The sequence below is a fragment of the Pseudonaja textilis genome, chromosome 2 (genome assembly GCF_049901715.1).
Source record: "Pseudonaja textilis isolate UNSWEBS1 chromosome 2, rPseTex1.2, whole genome shotgun sequence".
In the NCBI taxonomy this organism is placed as follows: domain Eukaryota; kingdom Metazoa; phylum Chordata; class Lepidosauria; order Squamata; family Elapidae; genus Pseudonaja; species Pseudonaja textilis.
In genome coordinates, this window is record NC_141991.1 from 101,087,860 (window position 1) to 101,104,011 (window position 16,152).

The window sequence follows — 16,152 nt, forward strand, 5'->3', positions numbered from 1 at the left end:
TTTGAGAATAGCATGATCCTGGGTTATCACTTCTCCATACAGACACAAACTCAATTTCATATTCATCTTTGTGTTCTATTCCATATCTTATTACTATTTTAATATTTTCTCTATAATTTTTCCCCACCCTTGGTTTTCTCAACTTTATTTTTAATTATCTCATATCTAAATTCAATTGTATATCTTTTTCTAAGTTTCAATGTTTTTCTAATCATTATATTTATACTTTTGTCTATCCTGTTTCAATTTCTTATTATCTTTTCTCATTAAACAAATTTTCCCCTGTAGTTACTAATTGGAGGATGACACCTTTATATCTTTTAATGTTATCTATTCAACTCTTATTTAAACTTCAATTTATGCCTTTAAAATTATAACATTCAACTTCCAGTCAAATTCTGCTTGGTACATTCTTAAAAAACACACTATGTTCATACATACATACATACATACATACATACATACACACACACACACACACACACACACACACACACACACTTAAATAAAACACTCATTCCATTCCAATTCAATTCTATCATTAATATTAGTTAGAATCTTAACGTCTTTAACAATTCTTTTCAATTGAATATCATACTTCCTTGGGAACACATAAACTTTCCATAATTAATTCTTTTATTTATATATTTCTCTTCACTTATATTTTTATAAATCATTAATAATAATTAAAATGTTCCCATCCTTTCCTAATTTCATTCTCTCATTCTCTTTATTTCATTTATTTATTAACAAACATTACACGGCATTACCATAAGTATCCATCATTTTAATCATACATTGTTTCATATTTTCTAAAATTATTTCTATTTCTAATATAACAATACTATCTTTGCAGAATCCCTTTTTCAATTAAATTTTCACCCATTATCTCTAAATAGGCTTATACTTTCAATCCTTATACATTTTCCCTGTTTCTCTATATCTTGTTTCTGTCTTTTATAACTTCTTTTCCATTCTTTCTTCCCCCTCTTCTTCTCCCTCCCCTTTTTGCCCCCTTGTCTCTCTACTTCTAATTCTCTTTTCTGTAATCCTCTCTTCTGTTGCTTCCTAATATTGTAATTATTTTTCAAACTATTCTTTTTTTGGTTGTTTTTTTCAAATCTTAAACTTTTCACTCTCTTTCACCCCTTTCCTTTTTCCCCCCACATAAAGTTACTTGATCATTAAAGATGGCTTCTTCTTTGTCCCAACCTTCTTGTTCTACAAGCGTTTCTTGTTGTTTCTCATAGTTCCAGATCTCCATTTCTAAAAATTGAAATACGAAGCCAAAAGAACCTCTTCCTTCTTGTGCATCTTCTTTCTGTTTTTAAAGTTCCATTTTCAGTTCTTCTAAAAGTGATGCCATTTTAAACACTTTTAAACAACCACTGGATTGATTTTAGTCATTTAAATCAAATTAAATAAATATCCAACAATAAAAAAATCACCAAGTAATCCAAATAATCCAAAGCTGTTTCTTCTTGCTTCATTTTTCCACTTTCTCTTCCTGGGGTTCTATTATTTTGTTACAAAGTTTCAGTTAGAATGTATCTTTTAGGAATCTTGTTAAGGTTTCACTATAAGTTCCTTTTAGTTCCAGGCAGTCTCCTCCATTTTTCCAGATCCCACCCTTTTATTCTTTCCTTTTCTCTCCTTTCCTGCTTTTAAAGGTTTTTGAGTATCCAAAAGTCTTTATTATCCCTTTGACATTTTATTTTCAGCTTAAATGCCTATTGATGTCAAAGTGGATTTTTGTCAATTTCTTACTTAAATCTCTTAGCTGTCAGTATAAGGAAGGAAGGGGGAAAAAAGCCAAATCCTTTCCCTTCCCTCTCCTCCTTCGGTGCTTCAAAGTCTTCTTTGGGAACAATGTTATTTTTTAAGTTCAAATTCCAGGGTACCTTACGTTGTTTCTTTTTCAGTTCAACCTGGTTAACCAAAACTTTCTCTTCTTATCTTCCTCCTGCACATTCTTTTCCAGTCAAGTTCTTCTTTGAGATGGCCATTTCTGACCACCGCTGTAACTGCCTTTGGGAAAAGGAGTAATGGCCAGCTGAGGAGGAGAGATGTGGCTCTCCTCGACCCTGCTGGCAGTCTCCCCCCTCTTCACCACCTCTACAGGATGGCTTAGCCCTGAACCCAGCCGTCTTGGGGCACTCCTGCAGTGAGCACGGATCGAAACTGTGAACAATCACGGATTCAGTCTGTCGCCAAAGAAGCTCAAACTGGAAGTCCAGCTATACATTTGTTGTAAAGCTATAGTAACTGTATCTTGCAATTATGAATTCACTTCTTCCTCCCTCTCTCCTTTCATCATAAAAACTAGGGAGGAGCTTGTTGGAGATGTCTATACACATTACATTCCTGCTCTGGACACAGTTCTCTTTTATCTGACCATTCTTTTACTAGCAGTTCTTCCTCCTGTATCTCTCAAGGCATTCCTTCTTTCCTCTACAGATGTTGGCATTCCCACTGAAAAGTATGTGACTATGACAAAATTTTGAAAGATTTAGGCAATTCTCGGTATGTTCTTTAATGATACTTTTTAATATGAATTTTACATTTTATATCTGTGGTTGTTTTATATTGTTATCATCTGCATCTATTGTTTTACCTGAATGTTCACTGCTCAGAGTTGCTTTTGATGAGATGGGAGGCTATTTGATAAATACAATTCTAAAAAAAACCCACCTGTTATTATTATCTTTGCTAGGAACCATCTGCACTTTTATGTGTAAAACTACTAATGCTGTCCAAACCATAGGGCTCTAATGCTAGAGCAATTAATAATCCCCATTGTTCTAATCTCCATACTTAGTCAGAGGGCATGAGAGGCCAAGCAGTATTGAATAAATTGGTAAGTGTATGGTCCAAAAAGCCATATAGGTCAATCTCACCATCCACTTGAGAGGTAAGCTATGATAGGGAATTTAAAAACTCCTGCTCCAAGTTATTTGCCAATGAAGAAATACAGAGATATGAAAACTAATATTTAACTGTTTCATTAAAATATCTCTTATACTTTATTATTTTCATTTTGTGCTTTCCTCCCTTCATAATTTATAAATGTGCACTACAACAGCTCTTGGCTAAAGACAAAAGGCTAGCATTAGTGTGACTCAGACTTTTCCTCTCACAGATCTTCTTTAGCTTTTCTTCTCCCTAAATGCTATCTTTCAGCCTGTAAATATAGCTTCAGCAGCTAGATACTTCACAACCTATGGCCTTAGCAACTTCTCTGACTCTCAGAAGGAACACAGTTCTAGGCTGGCTCAGAAGAAAACCTTAGGTTTAACAATGGCAAGTCTGATGGCCTCCAAGAAATTTGCAATGGGCTACACCAAATTATACTTCAGATCCAGCCACAGAAAGCAGCAGATACCATTCAAATAGGTGGCTGGGGGAGGTGGCACCTCTTCCCTCTGTCTCCCTTCTATTGTTAGACAAACAATAACATAAAATGGAACACAAGACAACTTGAGAAAAAAAAACATAGCAATTAAAATGTCACATTGAGAAATGGTTTTAAGTCAGCAAGGATAAGGAAAAATAGTTACACTGGACGCATCTCATTTGGGACAGCATTCCACCGCTTCCAAAGCCCCAGCCTTTCCAAGGTTTATCAGTCTCTCAAGTTGATACAGGAGACATTTTTTTTAAAGATATTTGAGCCCCAAAGTATTTAGGATGGAAAAACAACAGCATCTGAATTGAACATCATATCCATTTCATAAAAGGTATCCTAAGTGGGTCCCTAGATGCAGGAACCGGACTACAGTCCCAATTACAGCCCACAGAGCCACTCACAAAACCTCAGAAAGACCAAGAAAAATCAACAGGGACATAATTCTTATCTTTGAATAACACAAGTCATGGCGATCAAGCCTCTTTTGGTGCCAAATCACAAACAATGAATGGTCTAGTAGCATGCCTTAACCACCAACCAAACATTCTATAATAATACACAGGAATTCATTTTAGAAACAAGCAAAGGAAAAAGAAATCAGTTGTCAAATGTTACATCTGCAGGAGCCAAACACGATACCATTATCCATCCTTCTTGCTGTTTCTCCCCAGTATCTGATCATCCAACATATGTGCAGCCTCTGTACATGAAGTTTGTTGAATTAAAGGAACCATGGTGGTACAATGGTTAGAATGCAGTTGAAGGCTAACTCACTGCTGACTCCAGGATAAGGTTGATTCAGCTTTCCATCCTTCTGAGGTTGGTAAAATGAGGACCCAGATTGTTTGGGGAAATATGCTGACACTGTAAACTGTTTAGAGAGGGTTCTTAAGCACTGTGAAGTGGTATATAAGTCTAAGTGCTACTCCTATTGCTATCAGTGCCTGTACTAGGGTAAATAGAATAAAACTTACCCAAATTCCCCAGGAGAATTTAAGCCATGGCAACTTAATTCTGAATGCTTATAAAAGATAGATGTTTCGGAATATAATAGAATACAGAAGGGATCTTCTAGTCTAACTTTCAGGAGACCTATACCATTTTAGACAAATGGTTGTTCTTCTTAAAAGCTTCCACTGATGGAGCACTCACAACTTTTGAAGGCAAGCATTTGTATCTATATTAGCAAGCTATCATAGCACATCTAATAAGCTCTAGCCAACATAAATGTGATTTTCTAATGTGTTAACCAAAGATTTCTGGGAAATCCCACCTGCAAAAGTAAGGACCTTGTTGTCACTATACTAAACTCCTGTCATACAGACTTTCCCAGACCAGGTTTCAAAATATGATGGAAAGAATGTAGGGCAGTGCAAACTTGTCTTTTCATGGCCAAGCATCTTATTTATTTATCATGAAGAACATATAAAAACTTAAGCCACTTATAACCAGAATTACCCAGAATTTGATCTATTTCTCTCATCAACACTACCATTGCACCCTATTATACAAACTTGCCCCCTCTAACATTCTCCATTCTTTCCTGAGCATTAACTATGTGGTTTTATGGCACATCACTTGCTTTATGATACATATGCATCACAAAGAGACTGAAGGGTACAAGGTTATCTACCATACATCCTACTCCATGGAAAAACAACTCTAAAACTCGTGGATTTCAGATAAGGTAACTAGGGGGCATATAGTCCCTAATGGAAGATAAGGAATTATATCTAAGAAGTAGTAGTATTCTAATAATTTATTCAAAGAAAAGCAACAGATATTTATGTGCAATAATTTCCAATCCTTCATTTGGATTATATTAATAAGCAGTTAAGATCTGAAAAGACTAGCTAGATCTGCAAAGATCTGTGTTCTCATAATAACCAAAGTAAGAAACCAAGAATCAAGGCAAGGTTCACTGGCAATTTAGGAATTCTGTAACAAAAAAAGTTTCAGGAAAGCATAATTCTGGAAATCATAGGCATTTATTTTCTTTCAAGTGCACAATTAAGAAAACAATTTCCAAACTCCATTGATTCTAAATCTATGTTATTATTTAAAAAGATCTGCACAACAGTTCTGAAACCCAGAAATAACTAAACCAAGATGCTAGGTTACATCCATTCTTTTCAAATCAGACTTTTCCTGTCTCCCCACCCACTCCAGCTTTTAAAAACACACAAGGGAGAACTAAAATACACACAGGTTCTGCAGATACTTGCATCACAACTGATTGCTGCTTATCTAAATGTAACTAAAACAGCTGCCCATTTTGAAAAGTCAGGCAAAGACCAGGTACTGTAGAAAACCATCATATATCTGTGTCTATCACCTGATATACATGTCTTTATGTGTGTTTGTAATTAACATGAAAGTTAGAATACTGCAATTACTGTAATCTGTAAGTTAGAAAATTCTGTTTTATGACAAAATTCCTGAAGTTCAAGAATTGCTCTAGAGCAGGCCCTCATGGCCTTCAGGCCACATGCGTCATGCATTGGCCATGCCCATACCCGGTTTAGCGAAGGGGGAAAAGTCGTGATATGTCACATGATGACACCATGACAACATGAGTTTGACACCCCTGCTCTAAACTCTAGAGGTATCTTGATTTGTAAAGCAAGCAACATGGATTAAATAGCAACATTACTTGGTTCCACACATCTCTGGGTATTGTACAGTTGCCCTCCCGTTCCCATCAGTCCTCTCCTTAATCAAGTCATCTCCTACCATAGTATCTAATCTAGGTCATTTGTTCAGCAAATTAGTTGCAATTATTCCTATATACCAGACCTACCAACAGCAGGAGCAAAGCCTTTACTTCCTTCCACTCCTCACCCCCCCTCCCCATCAAAACACACTTATGCCCTTGCTTCAATAGCTATCTGCTTTCAGAGCCAAATGACCCTTCCAGAAAGGCGAACTTAAGCAAATGGACTGTTAAGAAGGGAAAATAAGCACAGGCCATTCTTTTGTTGCAGGGACAACATAATTTCCCTCTGGTCTAAAATGAAATGTTCATTGGGGTGCACACAGAGGAATAGCTTTAGGCACATGGATCAAAAGCTAGCTACGCAGCAGGGCCATTCCTGGGATTGCAATTAAAACCCAGACTGGATGTGTGCTTAGAATCCTGAGTTTGAACCAGCTGTTAAAAAAAAAAAAAAAGGAAACATAGCAAAATGGCCATCTACATTTATCAAAGGAAGAAGGAATAAAAGCATCCTTAATCCTGCAAGCTGTGGGCAGACAGACCTGCTCCAGCAGCCCTTTGCTCTAGCTTGCAAGAAAAAGCATCCTTCATTGTCATCTGCTCAGACAAGGAATATAAAGATGGTCTCCAGCTGCTACCAGGAGGAATCAGAAATGTAAAAATGGAAGCCTATCGGTCTGATAGACTAACATGAACAAATGATGGGTTGTCCTTCTGGACAACTACATGCAAGCAAAGCACTATGATTTTTCTGTGATTTCTGCCATTAAGACCTGTCTACAAAATTTATAGGAAGCAAAACCCAGAGAGACTGTCCGATGTATTTTTTCTTCTTCTGAGTTACATCCTCTAATCATTGCTCAGCTCCACCCTATCCTAACAGACTTCATCTTCTTCATTCCTCTTGGGTGGGAGGGCAGAGGGTTCAGATTCTGTACAGATTATAGGCTAATTCTCAGAGGTTTGGCAGGAGAAATCACACTAAGCCAAGTCCAGACTTTGGATTCACGCCAAGCCAGCACATCAGAGCCTGCCTGGCTTTTTTCCCACCCCAGTCTAATTCTGGCAGCCACACCAGCAGCTAAAAAAGAATCTTGCAGTGCCAGTGTCCCAAAAGCAAGGTACCAATTGCTGGAAAGGGGCTCTGCGATGGCTATTTCTAAAAGTCAACCTGGCAGCTGCCCAGGAAGCAAATCAAGACTAAAACAACTCTCCTCCCCAAATCCTGCAGACTTTATCTCTGCATATTAAAAAAAAAAAAAACCAAACCCAAACAGAATTAGCATTTCATATATCCCCACCCTTTTCACAGTGATGTAAACAGTCTCATTCAATGAAATACCTGGTGCCTTGACCCAACCATTTGAAGAACCACTTGGGGGAGGAGGAGAAACTATGTTACTACAAGCCAAAATTGCTTTTCTCTCCCCACAAAGGGCAACTCAGGATTGGCATCTCTAGATGTTGTAAATCAAGAGCCTACGGGTTCAGAAACTGACTAACGGGGAGCCTAGGTCAGCTAAAGGCTAAATATTCCTTTGGTTAAGAGTTTGGTTAATTGGTGTGGACTTGTCGGTAGTTGTTGACAAGCAACGGGGGAGGTCCAATGCAGGAGGCCAAAGACTGGGGTAGAAAGACTAGGCATGTTGGACTCTCTTGAATAGCTGGACCTGGCTATCCACTTGAGACCAGTAAACACCTGGGTGCCCCAGTTGGAACCTGCTATGCTGGTTAGAACAGCGGCAGCCATGACCGAGAACTGGGGGCAAGACTGTCCTTTGAGAGGAATGGATGCAAAGGAAAGGATACCCTAAAGGGAATAACTAGCAAAATCAAAGGGGAAACAAAAAGGAAGGGAGGTCATAGCAAAGTCCCCTGACCATCACGCCCCGCAGAATACTTGTCCTGCACGGACGCCCCCCTCCCCGCAGGCGCAGTGCACCAGAGGCGCTCCAAAACCGAAGCCAGGGGCATTTCACTCCCTGCCACCCCCCGCTCCTGACTCCTTACCTGCCCACTGTCTGGTTGGCCAGCTGCCGCATGCGGTTGAATTGCTTCTTCATGGTTGCGCCCTTGGCCGGAGAGCGCAGTGGCCGGCAGGCAGGCAGGCAGGCAGGCGGGCGGGCGGGCTCCGGATCGAAGGAGGTGGGAGGATCGGTAACTATCCCGGGTTGGGAGAGGCGGAGGAAGGCGGTTACATGGCCCCTTCTTCTGCAGAGTAGAAAGCGAAGGGGGACTCTAGCACTGCAGCAACGGCGGGAAAGGAGGAGGGCAGCCGCCGGCCAGCAACAGCGCAGCCTCCTGCATCCTCCCGGTGCGCAGCGGCGTCACTTTCTCTCTCTCTCTCAAGAAGCGCAGCCGCCGCGGAGCGAGCACGCCCGATCGGCCCCGAAGCCTTTCGCGCTCGCGCCTGGCCTATACCGAGCTGCTCGTGCTGCGCTCCTATCCCGGCTCTTCCCCTCTTTCTCATCGGCGCCAGTCCGATTTTCTGCGCTTCTCTAACACCGGGCGGGGAGGGTGGGTGGGTGGGGTGGGGGGAGTAACGGCTCGCACTGCGGCTGCCCAGCCTGGGGCGCTGGGAACTGTAGTTTCTGCCCCCTTCCCCCCCTTCTGTCCGCCTCTTTCTGACGTGTGATGGACGAGGGCGCTGCGGAGCACTTCGAAGCCGCTGACTCCGGCCGAGGCAAGAAAGGAAGCAATGGTGAGCATCGCTGCTACGGCGTCTGGCTGGCCGAAGAGCGGGGATTTCCGTCAAGAAGCGCAGGAAGTCTTGGATTGAGGCGAGCGTTGCCGTCGGGAAGGAATATAGCAAGTTAAGCCTTTTGGGAGCAGGGACGTCTTCACTCTCTTCTCCTTGACCCGCAAATAGGGTGGGCAGTTTGGAAACAAAAGAAAGTTTGGCGCTGGATGGATCCATACTTCGGGGTAATTGCCACAAGGTGGCCACAGGATTTCTTCCCTCTAGCCTCCCCCACAAAGGCTGCTTATTGTGACGGTGGTGTCGGTGGTACCTCACATCTGGAGGTATCCTTTGGAAGGAGGTAGATGGCGTAACATCTGGGTCGCTTTTCTGAGTGATGGTGCTTATCTGGATCCACTTCGTTCGGGCTGCAGGTCTCGTTTTGGAATGGGAAATGCCCATCCGTCCTGCTAACCGTTGCTTTTAGTACATTCAAATTACTGTGTTATTATAGCCTTTCGTGTTGTGGACCACTCTGATAACCCTAAACATTCGCTGGAGCAAAGACTTAGCAAGCTCTTAGGGGAATTACTCTCCTCCCACTGCTGCCAAACCTTCCACAAGTAGAGAGCTCTAAAGGGTACAAGACCAGCCCTAAAGCCCACTCAGTCCTAACACAAGCCCAAACCCACCCTCCATCCAGGGCAATTTGGTAATTTGTTTTTGGACAGAATTACATGTTGCTCATTTCGTGCTTTCTGGCTAGGCCCCCAAACTTTCCATCTTCTCTCTCTTGGCTGGGTTTTATTCACCTTCTAGCTAAAATTCATTGGGTGATTCTCTTTGAACCACCCACATTTTCTAGCTTTTCATCCTCTACACTGGCAGCTGATGCTGGCATGATTTGCTGACATCCTCAACCATCTTTACTTCCTGTTCAGGAGTGGTTTTTCTGCTAGTGTTGGTGGGACTTTCCCACTCAGAGGTGTTTTCAGGGAAGGTCATACAAACCAATAGGTGCAATTGGAGAATCAAAGCCTTGCCCCTTTTAAATGCAGGCAATGCATGTAGCACATGTTAAAAAGGGATCTGCCCTACACTATTCAGATATTGATGATCCATCCTGGGGATGTCCCTGCTCCCTGCCATGCTGGTTCCAAATGCTTTTGCTATCTCTGGATAGCAAGGATCTTGTTTTGATATCTTTCATATTACCATTTAGTTTTTTTCCTCTCTTGCACCACCTTCACTGCAAATACTGGGCTGTATGTATTCATTTACATATAATGAAAATTTATAGAGCTGCCTGCTTGTCAAAGACTCTGGGCAGCATACAAGGATTTTTTTTTTAAACAGATTTTTAAATCCCTAATAATAAATGTTCATCAGAGATCAGGAATTCCGTCTATAAATCCTACCAATAAACTAGGACTGCTGCTTCATGTTTTTCTTCCTGTAGAAGAAAGGCATCTAACCAGGTAGTAAAGACTTCCATTTTATAGTTGAAGATCACTGAATTTGGACCAAGCAACAATTGATTTTGGGCAAAAAAGGCATAGAAGGAAAACGAAGCAGGAAGGAAATCATAATGTGAAGCCAAAAAAGTTCATGGAGCCATAGGAAGTTAATTGTCAAGGAACTGGATAAGTTCCTATAATGGTATGTTAATTGTTTCTATAAGTTGTAAAGTTTATTATTATTTGAACTTGTGGGCAAATGTATCAAAATGTTGATGCAAAGTACATTTCTCATAATCAACAGAAGTACTAGCCTGTGTTTTTTGGGGGAGAGGGGGGAAGAGCAGGGGTGGGATTCAGATCTCTTAACAACTGGTTCTGTGGGTGTGGCCTAATTTATGGGTGTGGCTTGGTCATGTGACTGTGTGGGTGTGGCTTGTATGCAAATATTATAAATATTGATGTAAATATTGATTTTTTTATAAAAAAGAGCAACTTTTACCCAAAAGCAAGCAAAGCAGTCAGGCAGATTGAGTTGCTCACAGAATCAAAGATTACATTAGAAATCTATCCATCTGCAATCGGCTACCTAAGTCTGCACTGAAAAGCTTCAGTCCTAAGGAAGGTTCGACTCTGCTTTTAGATTAGCTAGAAAGCAAGAAATCCAAGGATTTCCTGCTTTCTACCTAATCTATATCTCCTGGCAGAACAGAACAGCTAATGGTCGGGAGGAAAAAAAGGAAAACTAGCAACTTACCAAACCAGGCAAGTTGGATGGCTCGTATGCCAGGTAAGGAGTGAGTGGGGGCGGGGGGGTGTCAGCCAGTGGAGCGATTTGCCGGGTCTCCAAATTGAGGACAATTGTATGTGCAGAGTTTGCAAGAAATCATCAGCTGTGCTGCCTGGACAGCTGACAAGTGCTGCGCTCAGGTGCGCAGCATTTGAAAATCCTCTTGTTTCCTGCTTTTTCGAATCTCAGCTGTGCCACGCAAAGTAGCTGAGGGGGGAAAAGCAGGGAATAAAGGACAGCCTAGAGCCCGGGAAGGTGGGTGGGCCAAACACCGAACTGGTTCGGTGTCAGGTGCTCTTCGCAGCTACATGTTCTATAGAACCGGGCCGAACCAGTAGCATCCCACCCCTGGGAAAGAGATGTGTCCTGGAAAATCCTTCATAAATGCTCAGCTCTAAACAGATGCCATTTGGCTAATATCACTGTCGGGTTTCTTAATTGAAATAGATATGTGGCTCAAGAGATGGGGAGGTGCAGTGAAAAGCCCCAGGGGTAAATCTTAATGGTGGCATCTGAGAATTGCTGCTGTAAAATTAAGGACAATATTAAAGATTTTTTTTTTAAAAAAAAATGTTGACCCAGAAAGAAGCAGATGCATCCCATGTGATATACAGGTAAGGAAGTCATTGTATCTCAATCTTTTAATAATACATATAAACAGAAATGTCTGGGCTAAACACTTTCAGTAGAGGAAGGGAGGAAGGATCCCTAAACTTGTGTGGATAATCTTTTCTTTAAAAGAAAAACAAGCACAGAGAAAAGTAAGGGACCTGCATTTCAGTTTGTTTGTTTCTGTTTCAGAATCTGCCTATATATTTGTGGAATGGGTAAGGTATCCATAGGTTCAAAGTCATGCTGTGTCATTACATTGGTTAGCTATCCTGGCTTTGCAGAGACATTCTTGGAGGCAGCAAAGGATAAAAGAAGGATAAAAGCAAAATTACAACATAAGTCCCGTTTTTTTTTGCATGTGTCATGTTACATACATGCCTGAAAGAGACAAAATGTATGCCATGATGCTTTTGTTATTCATGGGAACCTTAAATCTACCAAGATTTCCCTCTCTCTTCCATCTCTGAAATTGTTTGGAAGGTAAATCCTGATACTGCTTCTTCTACAAAGACAATCGTCTCATTTTTTTTAATGTTTTCAATCTGAATTGAAGCCACAATGCCTCCTCCAAAAATCTGTACCTTTCTGCAAATGTTAGACATCTGAGTTTGAAGAGGGGGACACAGATTATATTGGAACAAGCTGTGGCAAGGATAACTCTCTCTTAACTTTGTGTCCATTGAGTTTATCACATGTTTTGCCACTATTATAAACTGGTTTCATACTGATTGCAGGTAGTCACATATTAGAATGCATTTTATTAGCAGCAGGAGATGTCTCATATATATCCCGAAGTGTCAGGACTCAACATTTCAAATTTCCAACTCTTTGGTTCTCCAATGCAATTGAAATATTCCACTACCACATATTACCAGTAAATTAACACTCAGCCTGTTTAAACCCCTCCAGCAAAGGAGATTTCACCAGCTTTTGAGTTACAGGTAGAGCTTGACTTACAACCATTTGTTAGTGACCATTCAAAGTTACAATTGCACTGAAAAACGTTACTTACAACTTACATTTAAAATCATTGCAGCATCCCCATGGTCATGTGATCAAACCAGCATTATTTATGATGGTTGCAGTCACCTAGGGTCATATGATTACCATTTTCAACCTTCCCAACTGGCTTACAATAAGCAAAGTTAATAGGAGAAGTAGGATTCAGTTAACGAATAGTTTTCACTTAAAAACTGCAGTGATTTGCTAAACAATCATGGCAAAAAAGGTTGTAAAATTGGGTGTATCATTGCTTAGCAATGAAAATTTGGATCCCAACTATTCTGGTAAATTGCCTGCCTGTAGTGTGTTCCGTTACTGAACAGCTCTTTCAAGATTTTGTTTTTCCTGATATCTAACCAAAATCTAGTTCTTTGTCATTTAAACCATTTAAACAATGACAGCCCATTATGCAAACAACAGTCTCCCCACAATCTTCTCTTCTATAGGTTAAACATACCCAGTGTTTCTAACCGTGTCTGTAATTTTTCCCCTTTCAGGACTTTTATCTCGACTGCTAACTTCTGGATATGGGTGAGGTCAAGTTAGTCAATGTTCTTTCCAAACACAGTGCCCAGTATTGGAAATAATATTTTAGAAGTGATGAGCCAAACATAGAATGGAGAGAAGTATACGGTACCACTGTTGATGCAACTACAACATAATGTTGACTTATGTTTAGTGTGCAATCCATCACAATACTCAGGTCTTTTCACATGTACTGCTAGGCAATATGCTCCAAAATCATGCTTTTGGTATTTCTATAACTAGATGCAGTACTTTGCATATTAACCCATGATGACATTTATCTTATTGGTTTCCATTCACTGGTTGTGCTTGTCAAGTTCTTCCTGCAATTTGATATTGTTTTCTCAAGTACTTGCTAACCCCCCTGCCCCCACATCTCTTTCCCTTCAGCAAACATTTAGCCCTATTTTAAAAGCTCTCATCCAAGTAATTTATAAATACATAGGATAGCACAGGGACTAGAGTGGAGTATTACAACGTGCCATTTATCACCTCCTCCCACTGACAGAGTCGTTAATATATAGTCAGTGGGTACAATTGTTCAGTCAGCTCTATATCTGTCTAATGGTTGCATTGTCCAGCCCACACTATGCTATCTTTGACTTAAATCGCATGGAAGAGTTTGTCAAATGCTTTGCTGAAGTCAAGACACATTATGTCTACCACATTGCTCTATCAACAAAGAAGAGTTAAATCTGAAATCGACATCAGTTTCCTGGTTCCTTAAAAAAAAAGAGAGATAGGAACAACATTTGCTCTTCTTCAGCTCTCTAGCACTACTCCCATGTTCTATGAATTATCAGAGATAATAGAAAGATCTCCACAATAACATCCCTAACATTCTTGGATATAATTGACCTGGCCTGGAAATTTTATACTTGTTCATAATAATCAGGAACACATAAATCATCTTGAGTTGATTTAATTGGTACATCTGTACACTACTAAAAGTATATTTGATACTTTGTGCCTGTTTGATACTTTGACAATTTGGTGAAATTGGAAAGTGTACATTTTTTTTATTGAACCAAAGCAAACTCAAATGATCTCCCTTAGGCCCCATGATTCCTGCAGAAATGAAATTTGGAAAAGTTGTAGCTGTTTCAGTGTCCCCATGCCTTTGATTACACTTCTTATAAAACCCATAGGCTGTGTGTCACAAGTGATGAGAGAACTGTATCCCCACCCTTTTTCCCACCTCCCTCTGTCCCTATGCCTTATTGGCTGATGGCAAGTCTGATGGATGAACATCCATTGGTTGCTTTGGAACCAAGGACAAAATTTAAACAATACAGCCAGTGGGGGAAAGATGAGGGAATAATTTGGATGTCTGTTGGCAAGGTAAAACTGGTTGGGGAGCACCTGTGACCAATGGGAAAGCCCTCTTCCTCCATACAAGGGGCCATTGGGGACATGCTGGAGTTGAAAGCAGGAATATAGTTTTCCTCAGAATCCACAGCTCCCTTTATTCATCCACATCCCAAGCAAACTGGCAGAGAGTTCTGTAGGTCAGCCAAGGAGGAGAATGAGAAGGCATCACCAGGACTCTGAGGGTTGTGAGGGAAAGAAAAAGGTGCCAACCTATATTATATATACGAAGAAGAATGAACCAATTGATGAAGGATTGTCTAATGAACTATAGCTCTGTTGTGCACCATGCAAAAGTATTTGTTTGTGAAATGGTAAGCTATATAAATTGGTTTAATAAATAATAAAATAAATAAAATAAGCCTTTTACCTTCTATCTCTGCTGAGATTCATGTGTTCATAGATCTTTTTGAAGAAAAGAGTAAGCAAAATAGAAGCTGAGGAGCATTTCCTCTGCCTGTCACCTGTTATTATCTGTCTTCTCCATGATGTAGCTCAAGTCTTGCTCTTCTTTCTCTTATTGATAGTCAAAAGAGAATACATTCAACATGAAAGAAAATACATGAGAGGTATGTTCCTTATATATTTACCTTTTTTGACTATTTTTCTACAGATATTATTTCCTTGCTGAGATGCCGCTTTGGCCATTATACCCATTGTTCATTTCCTAAAGCTGTCCCTTTTAATTATTGGCTCATTTAAAATCTGCCTTCACATGTACAATGGTACCAATAAAGGACAATATTTATAGCTCAGGGTTGAAATGAAGGGTCCTTGGTGAACTTGCTTGTTTTCTTGCAGATGTTTCATTCAGCTACTAGCACTGATGATGTTACCTAATTTGGGTAATGAAACAAGCAAGCTCAGAGTGCACCAAGGAACCCTCATCTACAATGGTTTCCAATCATTCCAGACCATCTTGGACAAATGGTTGTCTAATCTTGTCTTGAAAACCTCCAGCAATGGACCACTTACAACTCCAGTTGGCAAGCTATTCCACTGATAAATTGTTCTCTCTGTCAGGAAATTCCCCCTTAATTCCTGCATCTCCTTTTGAGGAGTTTCCAATCATTACTTCTTGTCCCACCCTCAGGTGCTATGAAGAATAAATCAATGGCTTCTTCCTTTCAACATCTCTTTAAATCGGGGGTGGTATTCTACAAGTTCAGCCTGGCTCGGCCGAACCAATCACCTGTGAGCGAACTGCTTCCCGTGGCACAGTGGATTACCATGCATCAGCTGTTCAACACACAGGGAGAGGGTAGGGTTGCAGGAGTAGGTCAGTATCAAACCCCCCATCTGTGCTCAAAGCACGCATTTAATGTGCATGTGTCTCTCTCTGCCCCTCCCTCTCTTTCCCTCCCCAACTCTCCCTCCCTCTCGCTCCCTCTCTCTCTTTCTCTCTCCCCCTCTCCCCACTCTCTTTCCCCCCTCTGTCTTTCTTTCTCTTTCTATCCCTCCCTCTCTTTCCCCCTCCCTCTCTGTCTCTCTCCCTCTCTCCCTCTCCGACTCTCTCTGTCTCTCTCTCTTTCTCTCTCTCTGTCTCATCTATCTATCCCTTCCTCCAGGGATGGGATACGACAGGGTTAACTACCA

General features: G+C 40.7%; 1 protein-coding gene across 1 annotated transcript in view; it reads right to left on the reverse strand.

The window, feature by feature from the left end:
* Positions 1 to 8,723, reverse strand: part of ARHGAP44 (Rho GTPase activating protein 44) — a 100,787-nt gene extending 92,064 nt beyond the window's left edge. Inside the window, exon 1 of the mRNA XM_026696077.2 lies at positions 8,133 to 8,723. Within this exon, the coding sequence (XP_026551862.2) occupies positions 8,133 to 8,185 (53 nt within the window). The 5' untranslated portion in view covers positions 8,186 to 8,723. The remainder of the gene's footprint in view (positions 1 to 8,132) is intronic.
* Between the last annotated feature and the right edge of the window lie 7,429 nt (positions 8,724 to 16,152).